The 23418-nt window shown below is 42.0% G+C and overlaps 1 protein-coding gene across 1 annotated transcript; it reads left to right on the top strand.

Moving 5' to 3' along the window:
• The first annotated feature begins 726 nt into the window (after positions 1-726).
• Positions 727-20261, top strand: podxl (podocalyxin-like). Its single transcript, XM_047574917.1, has 8 exons — positions 727-1251; positions 12984-13340; positions 13980-14413; positions 14534-14554; positions 16401-16521; positions 16611-16654; positions 16950-17075; positions 18069-20261. The coding sequence occupies exons 1-8, from the start codon at positions 1218-1220 to the stop codon at positions 18261-18263; spliced, it is 1332 nt and encodes a 443-aa protein (XP_047430873.1). The 5' UTR covers positions 727-1217; the 3' UTR covers positions 18264-20261.
• Positions 20262-23418: the final 3157 nt, after the last annotated feature.

The raw sequence follows: 23418 nt of genomic DNA, 5'->3' as shown, positions 1-23418 counted from the left end.
AATTCAGGATTTTCACATTGTCGCCACTGCGCTGGTAAGTAGCTTTCATGTTTTACATGGATAAAAAAACAATATTCATTTTAAATTAAGCATTCATTATTTCACACGATAAGATGTTACAAAACGGGTGTAAAACTTTTTTTTCTCTGTAATTTTAGTGAATAGAAGAACAAACTTTGTGAGGAACAGTGAATATTTTCAAATAAACTCACTTAGTGGAGCTTAAGAGAAATCAGCTGTTAACTCAAACCAGATGAGTGCTGCAGCTACAATGATACGCAGATATACTGTGGTTTCAACCCATCAGCATCCTATTGCTTGATGATAAACAGTAACGCACTGCAGCCCAGTCTTTTCCTGTGGATACAATTGTGTGACTGCGACTGCCGACCAAACAGAGTGATATGTGGCCGAGAATATATATTTGTGTCTGAGGTCTTGGGTGCAGGTCTCCAGGTCTACAGCCCTGCTGACACACATTTGACACTTCAGCCTGTATTTGAGTGAAACTGGTGACCTGTGGAAGGACATGAAGTGAACACAAAGGCAAGCTGACTCTGTGAATATAAGCAAGCCTTCCCCTTGATCAAACCACATCGGCACTGATGTGACTTCACCCCTCGTCCTTGAGTCATGGACCATTTTTGGAATGAATCAAAAACCAGGGAACACATTGTCTCACAGCTTCCTTTGTTATTCAAAGCGTCCCGGGCAGCAGCGAGTCCAGAGCTATGGGATTGGACCAGTCTGGGTCTGCCCCTGTTTCTCATGATAAGGGAGGCAGGGCCGTGCTCCTGGTCTGCAAACAGCTGAACACTTTGCCGGAGAGAGGACTGACTGAGCATAATACAGCACAGAGCCACTGTGGGAGAGAGAAAGAGAGAGACACACTGAGGGACAACAGTGCAGCCAAGGAGACCACAGAAACACTCTTCCCCCAAATCCCCAACTCTGCACAGAGAGAGGGGCAAGAAAGAAGCAGCAGACAAACAAAAGCATTCTTGGCTTTCAGTTAAAAAAAAAAAAAAAAAAAAAACAATACGTGGGGCGAGATCATTTACCCCGAGATACAAATTCAAGGAGAAAGGCGTGACAGCGCGGCATCAGCCTCGGCTTTAGCATCGGAACAGCATCTCCTGCCACAAAGCGAGAGGGATTGGAGCGCTTCGCTGCATGAAGGATAAATCTGTCTGGGAGAAGTAACAAGCAGAAACAGGATGAGAGCGATCACGTGGCTGCTTCTTACACTCAGTGAGTACAACTTCACCTTAAATACGTGTACCTGGGATGGGGAAAACTCTGTGTGTCTGCAGGTTTTGGATGCTTTTTTTAAAAATTATTTTACTGTTCTCCAGGGGAAATCTAAGATCTTGCTATGTGTGTGTGGAAGATTGTGTCTGTGCAGCATCACTTGCAGCAACAGGTGTGCATGCAAATATTTTTGGAAGGGTGGAAGACACTTAAAAAGTTCTGTAATGTAAGAAGCGTAATTTTATTTTATGTGAAACTGATTTAGCAAAAGTTATAGTGCTCATTCAGTTGGGATGGAAGAAGTATTAGGAGTGTTTTAAACACTGTACCCTTACACACATATGCTTTTGTAGTTTGTGACGTAACAAGATTGACATTGTTAGCCTAATAACTTGATTGCCCAACTAAGTTTCTGACTGACTGTTACAATATCGATAAAACAAGAACGTGTTTACTGCGAATTGTGTTTTTTCTTATTTTCCGAAAATGTTCAGATATGACTTAAGCAATTATGCTGTTAGATTAGCGATATGCAAATCAGATCATAGCAGCTCAAAATCAATAAAAAAAAAATATATATATATATATATATTAGCAGACTAGTCTTTCTTTGTTTACCTTAGGTCGAAACGCAGAGAAATTACTTCAGTCAACTCTGCCTTGTCTTTAAAGGGCTAATCGCTTTTGGATTGGTGTCGTTTCTCCATGTTATATACTTTATAGCGTATATATTTTAAGTATATATTATAGATAGGGGGTCTGGAAAACTGAATTCTAGTGTAAACTGTGCACAAGTTGATGAGAGAAGCAAAAATACCCCCGGTCGTGAGAGATGAGTGACACCTAAGAAAGAGCGCTAAGCTTTGAACACAGTGCAACCAAAGCAGCCACAAGCTCAAGCCTTGATTTAAATCTTTCTGCCTCTTAGCGCCTTAAATAGAACACAGATTGATTCCATTTCTGCGCTGATATTGACGTATTGTTTCCGCTGAACAGATTTTTTTTTTATTTGTGACTAAAATCTATAAGAAATCATTCGCAATCCCGTCTAAGAGCACAGTAAGACGGCGAGCTAGAACATCTGCCCCTGCACCCACAACCCTCCTAAAGTTAAGAATTCTCCAATGCCCCCCCACCACCACCACCCTTCCTAGAAACACACAAACATGCACAGAGAAGAGCGAGTCCGCCAAAACCTTCACCCATAGACACACAAGGAGCCTGAATAATGAAGCGCACCCCTGACCTCCCTCCCTGGCTGAAAGGCGAGGAAAGTGTTTTTCTTTAATTATGCACCTGCCTCTCTCCCTCATCGCTGAAGTAGTTGGATTTAGACGGGAGGCTTTTATTTGTGTTGAAAAAAGAAGGAAAAAAAAGTGCGACTCAGCCCCAAAACTCCGTCTGAATGCTTTCACAACTAAAAATAAAAGACTGCGAGGTCTTTCTGCGTGTGAACCGACATCTGTGTGTGTTTGCTTGGCATTCGGTTATCGCAGGTATCTGTGAGAGACTAAGTACGTGCAGTTTAATGTCTTTCTAAAGTAACCGTTTAGCTTTTCGTGCTCAACAGTTTCTTTTTGTTGTTTTTGTTGTTTTAAAAAAGCTTAAAATCAGCAGTGAAGTGCGAAGGGCTGGCTTAGCATTAGTCCATTCACACATCGCCATGAACCAAATTGTTTCTCAGTCTTTAATGTAGGATGAATACTTTTAAGGTCATATTACATCTCTTTGATTTGCAAATACACACATTTTATACCAAGATGTTTGGCAAATGCTCCAGAGGTGCTAGAAGGTGAGCTAGCTAGGGAGGTAGCTGACCTAAACAGCTACTGCTTGTAGCTCCACAATTAGCACATAAATGTTGAAGTGGTATTGATACTCCTGTCTAACTAGGAAAGAGGATACGCCAAATTCTCAAAATCTGAAACTGTCAGTCAAAACGTGGCACTCTTTGACCTCTGTTAAAGTCAGAACAGGTGAGACCAAGTCACGGTTTTGGAGGGCTTTCTACACTTCATAGACACTTTACACTTTATATAACATCACACATTTTAGATCCGCACTGAGAAACTTTGGGACTGAGACAGTTTAAAATGTCTATATATATATATATATATATATCTCATCTGTATATAAATGCTGTATATTCCAGGTAAATAGGACTGTAGATTGGGCTGTGTATTTCTCTTGGGATTCTTACTTACTACTGCATTATATTATATTTAAGACTGTTTTATTTACTTTATTTTATTTTATTTTATTTTATTTTATTTTGACTCTGATTCCTATATCTATGTATGGTTCACTTATGTTCTTGTTATCCTGACACTCGTGGACAAAATAATTTCCCTGAGGGGATCAATAAAGTGATCTTGAATCTTGAATCTTGAATTAGCCTAACGCCCAGTCCAGGAAGACATGACGTGAGTGAGACACGGTGTGGCGTTCTCTGCATTTTGCCTCAGTCCGAGTTTAGACCCAAGTTTTGTTAGCTCTGTAGCTAGGTTTCTATTGAGCCTCAGAGCAAATGTTAGCACAATTCCAACTCTGTGTGAAGACCGAAAAGGTTAAATAGAGCCCATTTCCCGTACAAATATTATGACCACTGTGAAAAGAAGGTGTGACGAGATGACGCACTTGAAGGAGGTTCAGACAAATCTCAAGAATCCAGAAAACGTGATGGCTTTTTTTTTTTTTTTTTTATTTTATCATTACGTGTCTATCTCCTGTTACTAACAACATGAATTCAGTCCACCTTTGGATTTCTTTGGCTAGTCCTAAATATGACATTTCACTTTATCCAAATAGACTTCTATCTCCTACAGTATTCTGCCCTGGATGAAAGATGACAGATATGGTGAGGGCTCTGTTAGAATGTTTAAATCAAAGCCAGACAGTGTTGTTACTTATCAGGCCCCTCCAGGACTTCCTAACCCCTACGTAGATCGTCTTTCTTGTGCTTTTGCTGGTTCGCGACTTGTCCGTTTCCTACAAGATAACAGGCAGTCAGGGTTCCTGGCCTGTCCGGACACCAGTGACCGGGAGACACACCGCCTGCCTGGTACACTCGTCTAGTGTCTGCTAGATGGCCGGCATGGGAGAGAAAGGAGAAACAATAGGAATGAGAAAAAAAAAAGTTCCAAGAAGGGTGTGGCAGCAGGAAGAAAGCTTTCAGCCTCCCATCCAACTCCAAGCCACAGTCGTTTGTTTGGATTTTGGAACCATTTTCAAGATGTTGTTCTATTTTAAGACACAATGGGATAATAGTGATATTTTTATATAACATAAGAGGCAAGAGGTCATAATTTGGTATATGTAAAGATAAGTCAATCTGAAATATCTGAAATCATTCATTATTACACAGGATGAGATGTTACAATCCACTGTGCCAAAATCCAAGGCAAAAAACATTTAGAAGCCCAGTCCAACTGAAAAACCAACAGGCTAGCAGTCAGCTACAAACTAGCAACCAACAAGAAGACACCAGCTAACTAGCCTAGCCAACAGCAGCAGGCACGAAAAAATTAAATTTGCGTTTCAGCAAGAGTCTTGATAGTTTAATATTTAGTTGTGAGTGTGTAATGTGCTCTCTGAAATTACTCCACCTCATGGCACTTCACACAGCTGAAAATATTAAACCAGTGGATGTCAGTGAAAAATCTCCAGAAACATTGTTGAATTTCTTGTGGGAAAATGTCACATGCTTCGCACTGAGAACACAGTGGAAATTTACTTTTCTACTTGGTCGTTGGGTTCAAAGACCCTTTGATTTTTGGAAATATAGTATTTCATGTGAAGGGAATATAATGATCAAATCACAAAATTGTCCTTAGAAGCGATGTATTTTATACACAAGTAAAGCCGTTTCAATAGAAACAATGAAATGAATGAAATAAGCATGGAGCTTAAATACCCTGAAGGTGTGAGGCACCCTCTGTAGGAACTGTGTGTACTGTCCAGATGTGCTGGATCTTTTTAAGGCAGGCATGGCTGGCATGTGGACGCAAGTTTCCTTCATGGAGGTACCTCTGCTCTCTGTAACATCAAGCGTTTCATCATCGCCTGGTGCTCCAGATAGAGCCGCTCACCTTCACCTCCACTGTAACCTCGCACTCCCACCCCCTACAAAGCATGCCCTGCTGGAAACCCAGGTGTCCATTAATCAGCCCTGTGGCTGGTACCGTCATGGACCTTCTCTCGCCTCCCCCTCCTCCTCCCCCACTCTTCATCTTTTCCTCCCTACTGCCTCAGCACTCTTTCCATCTGCCTCATCACAATGAGTGAACTCCCCTCACTTCTCAGGTTTCAGAAAAAACATGCAACGGCTGTTGCTCCATTAGCTGAGAGATGATGCATGCCTCCACACTGAGTCCTTAAAAAAACACGTGATATACACCCCATGTACAGTATCTATCCATATTTTTATTTGAAATAATGGAAAAGTGAGTGTTTTAAACATATAACATTTGTGCAGCAGTTGCTGTAGGTATATTGACTTAAGGTTGACATTAAGTTTGTAACTTATAGTAAGCAAGATAGCTTAGCTTATCACAGCCTTTTGACCTTCTACCTTTCTAAAATATTTGACTAGTTGAAAATGTTTGTATATCCCTTAGAAAAGCAGCAAAATACTCTATTAACATAAGTAGGGAAATATGCAACTTACCTGCTTTTTTAAAACTGGGGAATATGCTACAAAGCTAATTCAGCTACTTTAGCAAAGTTTTAAGCAGCTACTCTGTAATTGCTTATAAAACAGTTAACCTTTATCCATCTAATCTCTGTAATTTATGGTTGGTGTTCTATTTGTTTGACGCAATAAAGTACATTTATAGCTTCAGCTTCGCTAAGTAGCTAAGCTAACATCTGTCCTGAAACCTCCACTCTGTCAAACTGTCAAGCATGTAAAGGTGGCAATATCTTTTTGTTACAATCATTCACCTTGGGAGTTGTCCATAGTTTGTAATGAAACTGATGACATATGAACATGGTTGTCCTGTCACCAAGTGTACACAAATCAATAGTGTAAGGAAGAGATCCGCTAGGAAGTACTCAATGCTGGAGTCACGTATTGCACATTTGTAGAATCTGGCTTTTCACTTAAACAGCTGCATTTATTTACATATTGTGTGTTTGTGGCTCTCCTAATTGTTGGTAGTTTGCTAAAAACACTGTAGTAGCACAGCGGGGGATCTGGCATTTGGAACAAAAAGTCCTACTGCCAAGGTTGTCTAATGTTTACAGGTGTTTTTCGTCTGTTTTCTTTTTTAACTGCCATGATTAAATGACCATCTGCTGTCACAATGCTGTTTCCCATTCCTCCGTGTTACACTGTTTTGAGCTCTCATGAATACTGTGGCAGCCACAAAAAAACTGCTGATGCAGTGTCAGAGATGTAAATGAATCAGTGATGGGATCAATGAAATTTCTTCAGACAAATGAGCGCAGTTTGTGCACACTGCTGTCTGCTGTTCAGTCCTGGGCCTCGGTGTTGTTCTCTGACCACTTCTCTTAATAAAGCAGTAGACAGATTATGAATAGCAGCTATTTTGACTAAAAAATTGGAGTCTTCAATGTAATATTTGCACTTTGAAAATTCATGCCATACTGAACGGTCTGGCGGGCTGCTTTTGGCCTGCGGCTGTATATTTCACACCTCTGAATTAAGAGAACCCAGACCATCAGTACATGATTGCAGTATGTCCTCGGCTTAAAAAGTCAGATCACATAGAGTACAGGAAGTGATCGTATTTTGGAGATGATGGGTTGGAATATCAGAATCAGAATACTTTATTAATCCGTCAAGGAAATATGAGAAAGCCACAGACAAGCCTCAAGGATAGATTTTTTTGAATTATGTAGATTTATGTTTTAAATCTGACAGAGTAGCTTTAAATGTTGCTACCCTGCTGTTTCATTTATCTCTAACAAGCATCATAGTGGCGTATATGCAGGCCTTTGTGTGTGTTTGTACGTGTGTGTGTGATGGCAGGCCGACGGCGCTCTAGCATTGAACTTCTACCATCGGCGAGCCCCACAGCTTGGATAAACACACATACCAGTCTGGTTTCCAAGGATAGGGAGTGTGTTGTTTGCAGTTGATGTGCTAAGAGTGTGTGTGTGGTCAGTCATTTCCATGTGGCCGTTAGATTTACGGCATCTCAAACCCCTTTTCGCTTTCTCCCCTCCAACTCCCCCCGTTCCCCTCTCTCCTCCCTTTCACTTGTCTCTCTTTTATTCCCGCCGAGTGTTTTTTGCATTCACAGCTCCTCACCTCCCCTTCACCGGAGCGCACAATGTAAAGCAAAGACGCCTCCCGTCCCTTCGTCGTCCGCCCCCATCAGCCCACCAAAGTCCCACAGGGAGCTGAAATACTCCTCTCAATAGGGCAGAGATAGGGGCAGCCTATCCCCAAAAGGCCCCGGCTGCAGCAGGGGTTTTGCAAGAAGGGAGTGGCCCGTCCCTGCATGGCCGCACGTGGGGGCCTTTGTGTTGACTGTCACCAGGCTAACGGGGCAGCTTTGTACCGCCGGTGCCTTGGAGCGACAGCTACATTCATTTATTTACTCTCCTCCGTTTGGCTAGCACAGTGCCCTTTCACGCTCAGACACGCATGAGACCAGGGATACAGTCGAGCTGGACAGATAACCGGCTGGATGGTTCACACACACTTCAGCCTGTTGCTGTTCTAATCCTTGTCACGAAATCCGCTTTGTTGTTTCTTCAGTGCTAAATGACCAGTGGGGAGTTGGGGTTTAAATAGAAACATCTGTGGGCGTGGCCGATCAGAGACTTCCTACAGCCTGTTAACAACTAGATACTTAACCGGACCTTCGATTATGGTTTAAAAACAGTAAAATGAACAATGAACACCCTTTATGGGGTGAAAGATTCAAGATTTCCAAATTTCAAACGTATGTGTAAAATAACTACTTCCAGGAATAAGCAAGTGGTTAGGGTTGGAGAGCAGCAATGTTTGAACAAAAAATAAATAAATAAAAAATTAGCAGTTTGAAATAATAATAAAAAAATGTAAAAATGTAATGTAAGTAAAAATGTAAAAAGTTCTGATGCCCTCCATCAGCCCTGATCTCCTCCCTTTGAGTTGTGACCCAAAGGTCACAACTCAAACAGCCAGAGTGATCTTGAGGTCTGTTTTTTGTTATTTATTTATTTTTATTTATTTATTTATTTTCTATATCTCACTATGTGTTTGTTAATATACTGTGTGTAGTAATACATCTATCTGGTCTGACACTGTTAAAACACTGCAGCTTTGCAATGTGGTGTTCAGATTTCTTTGACTTAAGTGTTTGACCGTGTGAATGGCGATATGTGAAATGACCTTAATTCACCAGTGGGCCCCCAGAAATCAATGAATTAACCCAATAAGCAGGATGCGGGATCCCATCATTCACTGTAATAGAAGGTTTTATGAAGATTTATAGGTTTCTTTTAGGTTTCCTGGGCTTGCCATGTACAGCATACAATATTTACTACAATTAGTTTAGACAATGTGGCGACAGTTGATTGAGAGTTCTTTATTCCAACATGGCAATGCCCGAGCCCGGGCACTAACCCTGCCCAGCACTTTTGGATGAAACAGAACTGACTATAAAGTCTGAACATCAGTGTTGCATTAGAGCTCTTGTGCAGCAACAGCAGAGAGAGCAATAAAACTAAGTCCACTGCCTCTCCTGCTCATCTTCTCCCTGTTTTGGTCCTTGTGGGGCCTTGTTCCTGGGGGCATTTATTTACAACATGGCACTCACAGGAAGGGAAAACCATTCAACTAGCCGCCCACACTGCCATTCTCCTTTAATGTGCACGGATGGAGGTTCTCACACTGAACCGGATTGGGTTGACGCCCACCGGGACCCTTGCAGGGGGAGGGGGGCAAGGGGACACAGAGCACTCCCTGACCTCCTCCGGCCTTAGTGTCTGTGAGTATGTCAGGCTCTAAAGGTTCCCTGTAGGAGCAGTTTCAAAGGTAGATTAGGTCTCTGAGGACTGACAAAAGTGAAGATACGTTGTAGCTCTAATGCAAATACTCGATTCCTTATTAATCCTCTAGACAGGATGAGTGCTTAATGTACCGCAGAGCGACACATTGAATCAATAAATCAACACCAGACACACTCGTCTGTGCACTGGTTCAGGCAAAACCTCTCTTACACAGGAAGTAATGTGTTTCTGGCTTCTGATTACTTTGGAACAAACAGAGGAAGAACTGATAGTTATGCTGTGTTTATGTCAGAGGGAGCTTTTCACCACTCTGTCTTTCACCACTGCTATGTACACCATAGCTTATATCCAGGTACAACCGATCTCGTAGTGTCTTATGTCTTGCTTTGTTCATAAATTCTTCTTTTTACCCACACATGGATTGCAGGAGCAGAAAACGACATAAAAAAAGTCAGTAGGTAGGGAGATCGGTAACCTCACGAATGTTAATCAAAATTGGATGTCACACGTGGTCCCAAATTACTGAAGCCGTTTCCTGTCGCTGAACCGAGGCCAAGAGGTAGGAAGAAGAGTCATGGAAAAGGACAGCAGGTCAGTTCTCACACCCTCTGCTGTAGAATGTGAGACATAGCGGACATTCAGGTGGACAGGCGTCAGAAAGGTCAGAAAGCCTGCGACAGAAATGTTGGAAATACTGCTGCAATACTGCAGATATACCGATGAGGCATAACATTATGACCATCTTCCTAACATTGTGTAGGCTTCCCTTGTTCCTCCAGAACAATTGTGACTCATCAGAGAATGGACATGGGTCTTCTGAGGGTGTCCTGTGGTGTCTGGTGACAGAATGTTGTTAGTGAGGGCCTTTGGGTCCTATGGGTTAAGGGGAGGGGCCTCTGTGGATCATCCTGCTACTTGATCAGTTTGAGATCAAGTATAGAGTACACAGTGTGCTGCTCTACCTGTTTCTTTTTTAGTTGTTCCTAAAGCATTTTAGTGTGTGTGAGTGTCTGTGTCAGGCTGCATCCTGATGGGGACGTCTGCTGCCATCAAGGAGTGTCATTGCTATGGGGTGGGGGTGTCTGGTCTGGTTTGGGTGGGAGGGACACCAAACGTTTCTGAGCAAAACATTGCATTGTCACATGTATGTAATGTTCAGTCGATGCACTACTCATCCCCAGGTGTGTGTGTTTTTAAAAAAAAATTAATTCATGTTTATATTTATTCTGATTAGTTTATTCTGTGCTACTTAACTGAGCTTTTCCACTCAGTCTTATGTCAGTCTTAGCCATAACTTCCTGTCTCTCTTTACTAATCTATCCAATAAAGGCACAAAAGGCCACAAAGACCACTTAAAACAACAGCTGTGACTGCGGTTCAGGAGATAGAGTGCCCAAATGCTGGGAGTATTCTACATGGATCTGACAGACTGTAGTTGGGGGTTTGCGCGTGTTTGCGTGTCTTGAGTGTGTTTTTCTGGAGGCTGTGTGGCAAGGAATGCGTGGGTGAGGTAAAAACAGCCTTGGTGCTGATAACAGCGGGACCGGTGGGTGCTGTCGCCCACTAAGAAACAGACGCGCCGGTGACAGTTCAGGTCAGCGGAGGTCGTGCCAAAAACGAGACGGCAAACACAGGGGGGAGGGAAGGCGTGCGAGACGGCCGGGAGGAGGGAGAATGTGAGAAATTGAAAATCTGGAGGCGACGTTCAACACCGCCGAGTGAAAGATCTGACCCCTGCATTGACTACCCTCACTGCAGGAACTATCCAGAACTCCAGTGCGTCAGGATACAGGTTTGATACAGTTAGTCATCTGGTCATCTCAGGCAGCCAGTAAAGAAGAAGAAGCAGGTTAGGCAGGTTTTAAAAGAAAAAGCGCGTCTGCCTTGAGACAGCCTCAGGGCAGCAAGCAGCATATTAACACCCAGCTCAATCAAAGGGGCTCCTCTGAGTGGACAACTTTGACACTTAGTAGGAGCATGGAGGGCAGCAGGCTGGAGGCTGATAAGGCTGATGTGTGCCAAACGGAGACAGGACAGGCTCGGCTCTACCAGGCTCCAGAAGCGAATTCTTATCTTCCTAATGCAGCATTCACGTGCGGTGGGAATTGTGCATTTGAATATTGCCCCAGAGAATAACTTTTGTTGACTTACCTTGGATCAAAAGATATTTTGAAAATGTACTTAGTATTATAGTTGAAAAAAATACATATATAAATATGGTTATATAATTTGCCGATATTCTCATTTTTAGTAATGTCAGCAGGTAAAACTAGACTGAAATGAGAGCACCTTTTTTACATCAATGCTTATTGAGGAAAATACAAGCAGCAACATCCCTGGCCCAAAAAAAAGGTCCAAAACTGCAGTACCTTAACTGGCCACTTGGAGCTGGCCCCCAAAAAATTTCATTTCAGATTTCTTACACATATACAGCGAAGGAGTGGATAATGAGGTTGTGGTTATTCTGACTAACAGGGAGGTGGTGTCAGAGGATGCCAGCTGTCTGCCAAAGAGGTCAAAGTTTTAGTGACAATTACTGTTGGTGACGTCACAAGGGGTTCACCCACTTTTCTTGCGTGAGCTTTAAGCCTCTCAAAACAAGATTCTCATCAGCATTCATAATTCTCTGATCCTGTAAAGAGACATGCAGCAACTTCTGTGTCATAGGATATGTTTGCACACATGTAGCCTAATTGAGGTGAGGAGGAGTGCAAGTGGGAGGAGGTCGGGAATCAAGGTGGTGGTGGTGTGTGTGTGTGGGGGGGGGGGGGTTCAGGCAATTGTTTGCTATCCATGGAGTCCGATGATTGTTCACAGGGGCACTCGAAAAGCAGGCTGTGGTCACGGGCGTGGCGCCTCCAAGTTTATTGTGTGCAGTATCCTGTCTTAGTCGCTATAAATAGCAAAACCCAAGAAGATTGAGAGCTGGGTCACAACCTTACAGCTGTTTCAACAGCAGGAAATCCAAGAGCATGGGACGACACTGCTCGGACCCCAGGGTGAGGCCACATTTTGGTTTAGTGAGCAGCACCTATAAAGCAAAAGCCTTGGATGAGGTATTATGTCATTGAGTTGCATGTACATATCAACTGGACAACGCGTCTCCACCATATTTTTTTCTTACTCCCACAGTCCTAGACTCAATCAATCAATCATCATCGTGTCACATCCTGTTTTCATAGCATCAAAACCATGACAAAAAACATCCTTTAAAAGTACTGTTTTACTTTGGTACAAGTCCCATCCACTAACATAAAGGAGGTGGAGCTTATGAGCTATACTACAGCCAGCCACCAGGGGGAGCTCCATACTTCACTTTTAAAGGGTCCACTGTCATGGGTCCACTTTTTTTTTTGTTTTACACTCTATATATATAAGATATCCCAGGAACTCAAAGTGGGAATTTCTTCATGTTTTGCCCAAACAATCACTTGAACTAAAAAATAAATAATCACAATCTCCTTATAACACGGCTTTTCATCACACAACTATCTAATGGGATTCAGTTGAAAAAAGATTAAAGGTTGCCCTCACTGTAACATAATTTTATTCCAGTTCGATCCGTGATGCACTGAACCGAATACTAGAAATTTATGACATTTACCAGAAACATTGTATGTGTGTCATCTGTATGTTATGAATCCCCCCTCCCCAAGTGGTCAGTTTTTGAAGATTTTATTTATTTATTTTTATTTGCATCTCTTGTCATTGATTGGTTGGTTTTCATGGCATTTATTTAGTAATGTCTCCTGTCTTCTCCTCCTTAGGCTTCCTACTTCACAGTGTCTCTGTTGTTACCGCACAGGAAAATACTACTACTACTACACAATCATCGGCAACGTCTAATGTCACAATCACAAATGTCACAGCCGGCACGCAAGCTAGTACAGGCACAAGCACAACTGTACCTCCAACATCACATTCTCAGGATACAATTCCTACTACTAGAAAGGATACAGCACAAACAACTATCAGCCCATCAAGCAAGGCAGGAGGTATCAACTCCCAACATCCAACAACCAGCCCACTGGCTACGAGTGTGAAAGGTACCACAACTAGTGCAACGACTGTGTCCACAACTGGTCCAGTAAATGATTCTGCAAAAATTGATCCCATCGTAGGAGGTAAGGGCTTTCTTTATCCACTTTGTCCACTCTGGACTAGAAAATGTTGGGTGAATTCTGTTTTATTTTATTTATTTATTTATTTTTTTTTTTTGATAGGGTACAATCCATGAACATTTTATGTGAATTAACATTTGGCAAGTTCATTGCCATGACAATTATTCATGGGAGGTAAATCTAAGTCTATTAAAGAGTTGTGTGTGGTGTAGAGTTGTGTAATCTGTCACTGCTAAATCTATTTAAGTGGATTACAACTACAAGTCCAAGTAAAACAAAATGGGAATGTTAATGTTCATTCATTGGCAAAGCCATAATCACTTGCAAATTATTTGAGTAAAAAATGTCTATGGATCTATAATTTAGTTAACTCAGCTCTTACTACCTCAGCATTTCTCAGAGCTTTGTAAACTATTCCTGGATGAGTTCTAAATTGTAGGATTGGTTCTAACTAAATTAATCAAAACTTTAATATGTTGGTAGTTTGAATGATAGAATCTGGGTGTAACATTCCTTTATTTAATATTAACCATGTGATAATCGTGAGTTTCATTTGTGCCTTCCTGCGCAACATAAAAAGTGATGCACCTGTCTGTGGCTATCTGAAGATGTTTACTCTTGTCATGTCATTGCTGACTGAAGGTAAAACGAACACATCTGGGGAAAGCCTAACAAGCATCACCCCCTCTCCCAAGTCCGAGACACCATCTACTCCTGCAGTCACCGCCACTATCACAGTCATCCCCTCAACCACCATATCCCCCACCACCACAGCCACCATCCCAACAGCCGCCACCACCAACAGCCCCGCTGCCAGCGGCTCTGCTTCGAGTGGCCCCGCCACCAATGGCCCCACCACCAATGGCCCCGTTGCCATTGGCCCCACCGCCGATGGCCCCACCACCAAAGGCACTGCTGCCAAAGGCACCGCCGCCAAAGGCACCGCTGCCAATGACCCCGCCACCAACAGCCCCACCACCAACAGGCCCGCCACCAACAGCCGCGCTGCCACCACTGCCAACGGCAACACCAATGGCTCCACCACCACTTCCCCCAGCACACCGCGGCAGAAAACTGTAAGCAATACTGTAACAAGGTAGTGCAGATATATTAAACATGTTTGCGTGCCTTTACTTAAAGAAGAATCACATGCCAATCATACCTTTAGCTGACATATATATTTTTTTCCCTTGCAGTTTTTCGAAAAAGATGAAAAGGTAATGTTTTGCTTTACTGTATATCTTTCAAATCTGTCACACATATTTTTTTTTCAATCACAGAAACAATATATGTGACAAAAAATAGTTCTTTGCCTGATTCACCACGTCAAGCCTCTGCTATTGTCCTGTCCGAAGGAGGGCCACACACCTTCCACTCATTTACCTGCTTCCATTAACCAATATGCCCTTAAGATGTATACATGTTTGATGTAGCAGAGTGGAAGAACAACAATGTTGTATTCATTTTAGTCATAATAGTCTTAAGCGGCCTCTCTGTTTGAGCCTGGGCCACCATCTCAGTTTACATTGTAATGACACACACGATACAGTCCCGGTGCCTGGATAGAAAAACAACATGCAGGAAGAATTAGAACAATATGACATGTTGCATAATGTTACATCATCATTTCTTTTTATGGTTCTATAGCTTGTAGTGCTTACTTTATGCCAAAACATGCCCTAATAAAAAGTTGAACTTTTTTGTGGATTTATACCACATACCATATAAAGATGGACGCCACAGCTCTTCAAAAGTGAAGAAAAAGCAAATAGAGCTCCACCTGGTGTCTGACTACAGTATTGGTCATGAGTACCACCTCCTCCATGTTAGAGGAGGACACTTGTGCCAAACTAAAACGCAAAAACACATGCCAAATAAAACATTTTCAAAGATGGTTTCTGATGCATAGTCAAATGTCCGTTTTGTCCATATCAATGGCCAATGCAAGGAACTGGGGACGCATTGTCCATATTTATATACAGCCTATGTAAATCAAGAAAAGTTTTCCATGCATATCAAAACTCTTTGGCAGGTCCTATCTGATTTAGCCAGACTCAAGCATTATAGGTGTCATTTGGATGTCATTATGGGGCGCGTATCAATCGATACAGAGAATAAAATACCTCTGCAAGCAACTGTTTTGTTGTGAACATAATCAACTCCACAGTGATCAGATATGACTGTGTTGCTGCTATTCTTCTGTCCATAAATCCCTCCCAAACGATTTGTTTGGCCTAGGAAATCTTTGTTAGATGGTATTGAGTTCTCAAAGGTGCAGTTCCAGATCAATTTTACAACAACAACAACAACAAAAATGGTTTGCGGGGGCGTTCATCTGGCTTCCAGACTAGTCTTAAGGACACAATGGGTTTACAGGGACACTGAAAGGAAGGACAACGCCTCACAGTGCTTCCTTCTGTTTCCTGAACTTGCTAAGGCTAGCTAACAGTCCAGTAAATTACACAAGCAGCCTGACTTTAAATACTCGATCGACATATCCAAGAATGTTAAAGAACCTAACTACAGGTGAGTTGTCTTCAAGAAACTCTAGTCCAGTTGCCTTTCTTGAACGTTTTTGGATATAACCTACCTGGATGACTGAGAATACTCAGTCATTTAGAGGAGAACATATGTCACTGATCAGTTGTGAATATTTCTGCCCGAGATTGAAATACAATAGTAACTTCACCTCACAGAATGACAGTTTCCACCCGCTGGAGGAGGCTCTGGGTGCATCTCTCAGCCGCCAAGACTGTGTTTCCAGCAGCAGGACAGGAAACTGTGAAGCCTGATGTTTAAAAAAAGAAAAAAAAAAAGGATTCCAGTCACAGGGTGGAAAGAGTGTCTTAGTGGGAACCTTTCCTGCCTTTCACTAGTTTCCTTTGTTCCCACACCTCTTTCATATACTCCCTCTCTGGTAGCTGTGCCCTCCCATAACACCAAAATAATACACACATCACAGCATAGGAAGACATGACCTCAGCCGTCACCTCTGACCTCCTCGTGGAATATTGACGTATGACAGCACGGATTCATTTTAACCATATGTCATTTCACCTTCAGGATGATATGGCAAAACTGTGCAAGAAGCTGGCATCAGGCTTGGAAACCTTTAACTGCACGATGACGTTCACCGTAATCAACAACAAAACGCAGTTTCACAAAGTGGTGATAAATGGCACAGGTGAAGCATGCCCCTTCCTCTATGAAAGACACATTTATGGACATCTTCGTCTTTTTTTTTTAACAACTTAATTGCACTTTATCTTACAGTAAAAAATGGAACTGCAACGAAGATTTATGATGAAATACTTGAGGTAAGGTTAAACATTTTTATCAGGCTTTCTGAAATAGCAATAATAGGCAATACGAAATCGTGATAGTGCATCATATAAAATAAACCCCTAAATCACAATATTAAAATCCTAACAAAGAAGCAAACTGAGTGGGAAGGAAATGTTTTTTAAGAGACTTGAATGAGCATCAGCAGGGTAAACGCTTGAACAAGAGGTTGTTCCAAAGACCGGGCCCCTTGGAACACACCGTCAACCTTTAACAGCCTCAGAGCCTTTGACACAAGATTTGGAACTAATTCTATCCTGTCTCTCCCAGTCCCAGAAATCACCCGACAACAAAACCCTGATAGCCATCCTGGCCTCCTGCGGAGCCCTGCTCATCATGATCGTCATTCTCGCCGTCTGTGCCACCCACCACCGCAAGCCATACAACGAGAACCAGGTAGGCCGGGGGTGCCGAGCTCATTTTGGTTCGGGGGCCACACACAGCCCAATTTAAACTCAAGCGGGCTGGACCTGTGAGATAATAGTCTAATAACTTATACATAACAGCAACTCTAGACGTTTTCCACTTGTTTCAGTGCAAAGAAGAACAAGTGAATTAGGAGAATGTTTACATTATTAAACTGTCCCTTAAAAAAAAAAAAGGAAAATTCTTAAGAAATATAAGTACAAGTGTTGTGTTCCGTGCTCTTCTCTGACTAAACACTGGACAAATTACAGCTAGCGCTTATTTTCACTGAAAAATTGCACTTTTCTATGTCTTTTGTTTTTTTTTGCAAATTCATGCTGCGGCCCAGGTTAAACCCTCCAGCGGGCTGCTTTTAGCCCGCTGGCCGCATGTTTGACACCTGTGAGATAGGGGCAAAGGGGGCCATTGCTTATTTTATGTTATATATACTGATCAGCCACAAGATTATGACAGGAGAAGTGAATAACATTGACCATCTTGTGACAATTCAATGTTCTCCTGGGAAAGGTGTGGAACTGGCATTAATGTGGCTGTTACTTAGACACGTAGCACCCACCTAGACCAGACCAGACACCCCCACTCCAGGTCAATGACACCACAGGACACCATCAGAAAGCCTATGTCCATTCTCTGATGAGTAACAGTTGTTCTGGAGGCACAAGGGAGACCTACACAATATTAGGAAGGTGGACATAATGTTATGCCTGATCAGTGTATGTTTAATTAATTGACATTATTTTATTGATATATGTTTTTGTTTATGTTTTCTGCCATTTTTTGTAAAGAAAACTCAACAAAAACACCACAATTCCATTTATAAAAGACATATAAGGGGAAATCACTGTAACCCATAATGAGATACCAGCTCTACCTCTTGGTAAATTGACATTAGGTTCAGATGAGATCATCTGGAAAAGGGAACGCAAACACGCATTTTCAGAACTACTGTTCTCCTCGTCGTAGCAACACCTGACGGAGGAGCTGCACACGGTGGAGAACGGCTATCACGACAACCCGACGCTGGAGGTGATGGAGGTGCAGCCCGAGATGCAGGAGAAGAAGATGGCGCTGAACGGGGAGTTCAACGACAGCTGGATCGTCCCCATCGACAACCTGCTGAAGGAGGACATCCCGGACGAGGAGGACACCCACCTGTGAGGACGAGCCAGGGCAGAAAAGAAGACGGAGGAGGGAAGAAAAAAAGAAAAAGGTGCACCAGGACCAGCCACGCCACAAACGAGCAAAAGAATCTCTGCTCTCATCTCCCTGACCCTGTGACCAAACAAGTCCCATAGAAATACATCCGATAGAACAACCAAGATGTTACGTGATTGATTGATGCGTTTCTGCTGCAGTTTGGAACAGAAATAGAATCGGTCTGTGGCCATGTGGAAGCATGTTGAATGATAAATCGGCCCAATCAGTCAACACTGTGTTAATACTGTTGCGCTTTTATACAAATATTTGATGTACTTGACTTCCTATAGAGCACAATTCAAGCTTTTAACATCATTTAGAGCACATGTGTAATTGTAAGATCTCATTAAGTGCCTTCACCTTTAATAAGCTGTACACAGGCACCTGTAAATATTGTATTTTTATATATTTTCTTGCAAACGAGGAAGGAGCGAGGAGGAGGAGGAGGAGGAGGAGCAGAGGTGATGGCAACTTTAGCCACCTTGGCCCCTTTAGAGTTACTAGCTTAGATGACCTCAGGATGCTTTAAAGCACTCTGGTGATTTTCCTTTTTTTGTTTGTTTTTTGTTTTTTTCACGTCAGAGGGAGCGGCCATGCCAGTGCTGTAAAGGCTGGTACAACTTACTTTAATCATAAAAGACCTGCCCATAAAGAGGCTGCTTTGGACACATGGGTCAAGGAATTAGACAGTTGAGTAGTTTTAATCCAAAGTCACACATGTAAGATGTGAGGTGTATGGAAAGTCAGAAGGGTAGATCTCAGGTGGATGTTGTGATTAATACAGGAGTCAAGAGCGAAACTTGGAAGAAATATCCCTCCGAATTCTTAAAAAAAAAAAAAAAAAAAAAAAAATTATTGACATTATGAAAGCCCAAATTTTGAAATTTGGGATGCATGACTCAAAGGGGGCACCCTCATTGCTAGCATATGAGACATGAGTATTACAGCTTTCAAATTGTACACGGGCACATGCGCATTATTACCCCACACTGGGACAGCTAGAGATGTCCTGTTAACAGTATTATGTACTCTTTTATAAGTCTTTGGGCAGCAGCAGTTTTTTTTCTTCATTGTAGTACCGCAAGTGACCCATGGGGGGACAAGTCCTGGCACCATATGAGCCCTTTAATACAGCCGTGCTTTAAAAGTAACAAACTCAGGAGATTCTTTAGCCCGGAAGCCAGACCAACTTTCCCCGCCCACAATTTGCTTTGTCTGAAATGGCACCGTTGGAAACCAATTATGCTCCTGCAATCAAATCGTTCATACACTGTAACCTGTAAGCTTGACATTTTGGGAAACTTACCTGTTCATGTGTTTAACCCCGTTGGACTGTACAAAACAATCATTTGTGATCAGAGTGACGTGGGAAATATCCTTTAACAAATTAACCACAACCGACATTTTGTACAGGTCGCTACACTTTCGCTAGAACCAGGTGCAAAGCAGGCTTTTTTCCCCCCGTAAATAGAAAAGATGTCAACTCCTCAATCAACGCTAATACTGGACTGATGCCGATTTTGTGCCATGATGTAAATAGCATTGTTTGTTTGTTTTTGTTTGTTCCACTGTTGCTGTTGGGGGATGGAGGCTATCTCACAGTTTAAACACTGGACATGGGAGATTCTCAACACTTATAATTCTGTTTTGGTCTAATACTCGTCTTCCATTTACACCAATTAATTTAATATATATATATTTACTTTCATATATTCATAAGTGAATCCATCACCTCGGGCACTCCACTTCAGCTGTTTTTATTTCCGTTTGTGTGTGTGTGTATCACTTTGTTTTTTTGTCCACCAAAGTGTGTTACCAGTATTTTATGTATTTATTGTGTTCGTTTGCTACTAGGCAAACAACAGGGGTCTGACACACTGGAAACTGTAAATTGCATATGGCCTTGGCCGTCATGTTGCTGTACCCGTTCACATTTGCAAATAAAGGAAGCAATTTCCACTTCGTTTCTGTGGAGTTCCTACACACGGCCACCAGGGGGGCAGAAAGGCCACAAAGACAGCAGTTAGGAAAACTTGAACAAAATACAATCTTTATTCATTATATACATTACATACAATGCAAATACTACAAGGCTTTCTACACATTCACTGTATCCACAGAGTAGTGCTTACTGATCTGAGAGTACCAGCCTTAAAAACTCCTGAGTCCCACTCAAGGCTTGAGAGACGGGCAAGATGAAAACAGTGAAGAAATGAACGAATAAAGTTTCCACACAGCGAACACGGCTGTGTGGAGAATATTAACTCTAAAAGAAAAAAAAAAAAAGAAAAAGAAAAAAGAAAGAAAAGTATTTGGCATTGGGTTTCTTTTTTTCTGTTTTTTATTCTCATAACAAAAAGGTGTGTTAAATTAATCTGAAACAGCTTTTTTTTTCCTCCTTATCCTGGCACAAAATATAAATGCTACGGCAAGCGTGGTGAGCCCGAAATATCGTCCCTCGTGGCGCTTTTAGTTTCTCTGGAGATTTCTTTAATGATCGCATATCTGTTTCTGTGTGTGGCGCTTCCGCTAATCCCTGCTCATGCTGAAAATATTAGTACTACTATAACATATGTACGGTGATGAAATCTGCTCTTCAGGAAACAGCAGGATTTAGTAATGATGACGAAATGACAGTAAGCGACATCGGGGTGGTTTACATATGACACTATAATGCACTTTCTCGAAAGTTGTTCGTCGTAGGTTAAATATGATGATTATTCTTTGAAATACATGACAAGTAAGTGAGACATCTTCATTGGAAAGCTCATGTGGGACATTTAAAGGACCATACCATGTTTTTTTTTTTGTTTGTTTTTCCGTGTGTGTCTTGGTTTGCTTTAAACATTTCAGCCTGTTTGCTACATATCATCCTTTGCTGAGCTGAGGAAATATGCTCACTATTTTCTTTAAGAGATCTGAGATTATTCTCATATCTGTATACTAAATTTGAAGCTACTACAAGCATATGGATGGTTCACATGAGCATAAATGCTACAAATGACAGAAGCGGTGTCACTGATTAACGTGATTCATCTGTACAAAGTCAGTTTACAAATGAAGAAGCACAGTTTTACAAGGGTTGTGTGTTGAGCATAATGTTAGCCGTTGTCTCCCTGTTTTCAGTCTTTATGCTATGCTATGCTAACAAGCTGCTCACGACAGCTTCATATTTTGTGCACATGTGTGGTGTCAATCTTCTCAGCAAGGCAGCGAGAGTGTATATAAGCCGTCACACTGAGGATGCCTTGTTCGGATTTTCTGACATCATTGTTTCAAGTCTGAAAGCTAGTTTTCACAGCATATTAGAACAAAATCCAACAGATGTCTCTACAGCAGGATATACTGAGAAGGCAACAGTCTGTGGTCAGTCAAAGACCGAGACAATTTTTAACAAAAAGTTCTATTCTTGAGCACACACCTCACACTCAGTTCAGTGCACACTTACTTGATATGGCATGACCAGTAGTTTAGCGTTTGTTTTTTGTTTTTTTGGCGAATCAGATTGCCAGCTTCTCTTCCAAAAGCCTAGGTTACTTTGTAGTGTCGCATGTAATTTTCTTTGTGTTTTACACCAAAAGGGAGATAGGCCATTTCCAGTTAAATAGGTTTACGGGTTTTTAAAGACCAATAACGATTTATCTATTAGACAATCAAACGTATTACTTGATCTATGGTGAGACTGCATGCACGTCATGCAATTTCTACGACCGCTGTTCAGATAAAGCCATGTTTCCACTGAAAGAACTCAAAGCTCCAGATATATTTCACCCTCCATAAAGTCATTGGAAACTTTCTACAAAATGCGCTTTTTAAAAACCTGCAAACACGTCGTCGTTTTTTTTTTGTCCATTGTGCTTTGACACAACGTACTGGAGCTACAGGATCACAAACACAAGGCCTTGAAATGCATTTACTCATTTTGTTCTCCTTGTTTGTCCTTCTATAGTACTGGTGTACAAAATTGAGGTAGTAAAAATGGTCGTCACTTTCTAAAACGTTAGCCGATTAATTTGCCCATTCTTTGCAGGTATTTATAGCGCATAAGAAATGCACAAAACAAAAGTCTGAAAGGCTTAGCTTGCAATTATGACGTTTAAAGCTGCAAAACACCAATATGGTCCTTTATTTCCAAATAAGTTTATCAACTGTAAATCAGTGTCTCTCATAAGCTATGTCTGATCTTAAAGGCTCAGTTAGCATCTGCAACTCAAGGGGAATTTGAGAAAATAGTGTTGAATATAATTGTTTTTTAAATGTTCCAACAACCAACTCTGCGCTCTTGAAATGAGCTAATCATTGCCTCCATCTGTCCTTAATATTCCTGAAGCTCATAAATAGGAACATCATTGATACTGTACAATACAGACAGATGATCTATAAATTGTGGTTAACAGTCGCAGTAGATGTGCCGGAGTCATGTAGTGGTCTGAAGTATCACAGTTGTTCTAGACATAGAGCTGGAAGAGACGATCATTTCACCCGACTGATGAACGCTTCGGAGGGATGTTAGCCATCATGTTTCGGTCTGTGCCTGACTGTCAGTCCCGGAAGACAACAGGAAAACCGACCGGGTAAGTGAGCTGTAAGCACCAGTGGACATGAATCCAAAATCCTCCAATATGATTTGGTGACAGCAGAGGTAAACGTGTCGATTAAAAGCTTGGACCCTAAGCAGGCCTTCTGAATACACTCCCTACTATTCCCCACAAGATCCCACTGTCCAGGCCAGGGCTACTCTTCTGTAGCCAGGCCCTGACCCTGACCTTTGACCTCATCTAACCTGCTGCTTCATCCTTGTTCAGCTGAACTGCAAATCAGATGCTTCACACTCACACCAATCAGCCATTACATTAAAACCACCGACAGGATAAGTTAATAACACTGACCATCTTGTGACAATACACTACAAATCTGTTGGGAAACCTTTGGACCTGGCATTCATGTGGATGCTACTTAGAGATGTAGCACCCACCTAGACCAGACCAGACACCCCCACCCCATAGCAATGACACTCCTTGATGGCAGCAGCCATCCCCAGCTGGATGCAGCCTGACACAGACACAACGGTTTAGGAACATCTCAAAAACCTGAAAAACTGTTGAGCCGGTCTCCA

The sequence above is a fragment of the Mugil cephalus genome, chromosome 22, assembly GCF_022458985.1.
Source record: "Mugil cephalus isolate CIBA_MC_2020 chromosome 22, CIBA_Mcephalus_1.1, whole genome shotgun sequence".
NCBI lineage: Eukaryota > Metazoa > Chordata > Actinopteri > Mugiliformes > Mugilidae > Mugil > Mugil cephalus.
This window is presented reverse-complemented; position numbering and strand designations above follow the sequence as displayed.

Coding starts and splice junctions, on each gene's coding strand:
- podxl (XM_047574917.1), top strand. CDS start 1,218: ATGAGAGCGATCACGTGGCTGCTTCTTACACTCA. Junction 14,555..16,400: donor TTTTCGAAAAAGATGAAAAG/GTAATGTTTTGC, acceptor TTTCACCTTCAG/GATGATATGGCAAAACTGTG. Junction 16,522..16,610: donor AGTGGTGATAAATGGCACAG/GTGAAGCATGCC, acceptor TTTATCTTACAG/TAAAAAATGGAACTGCAACG.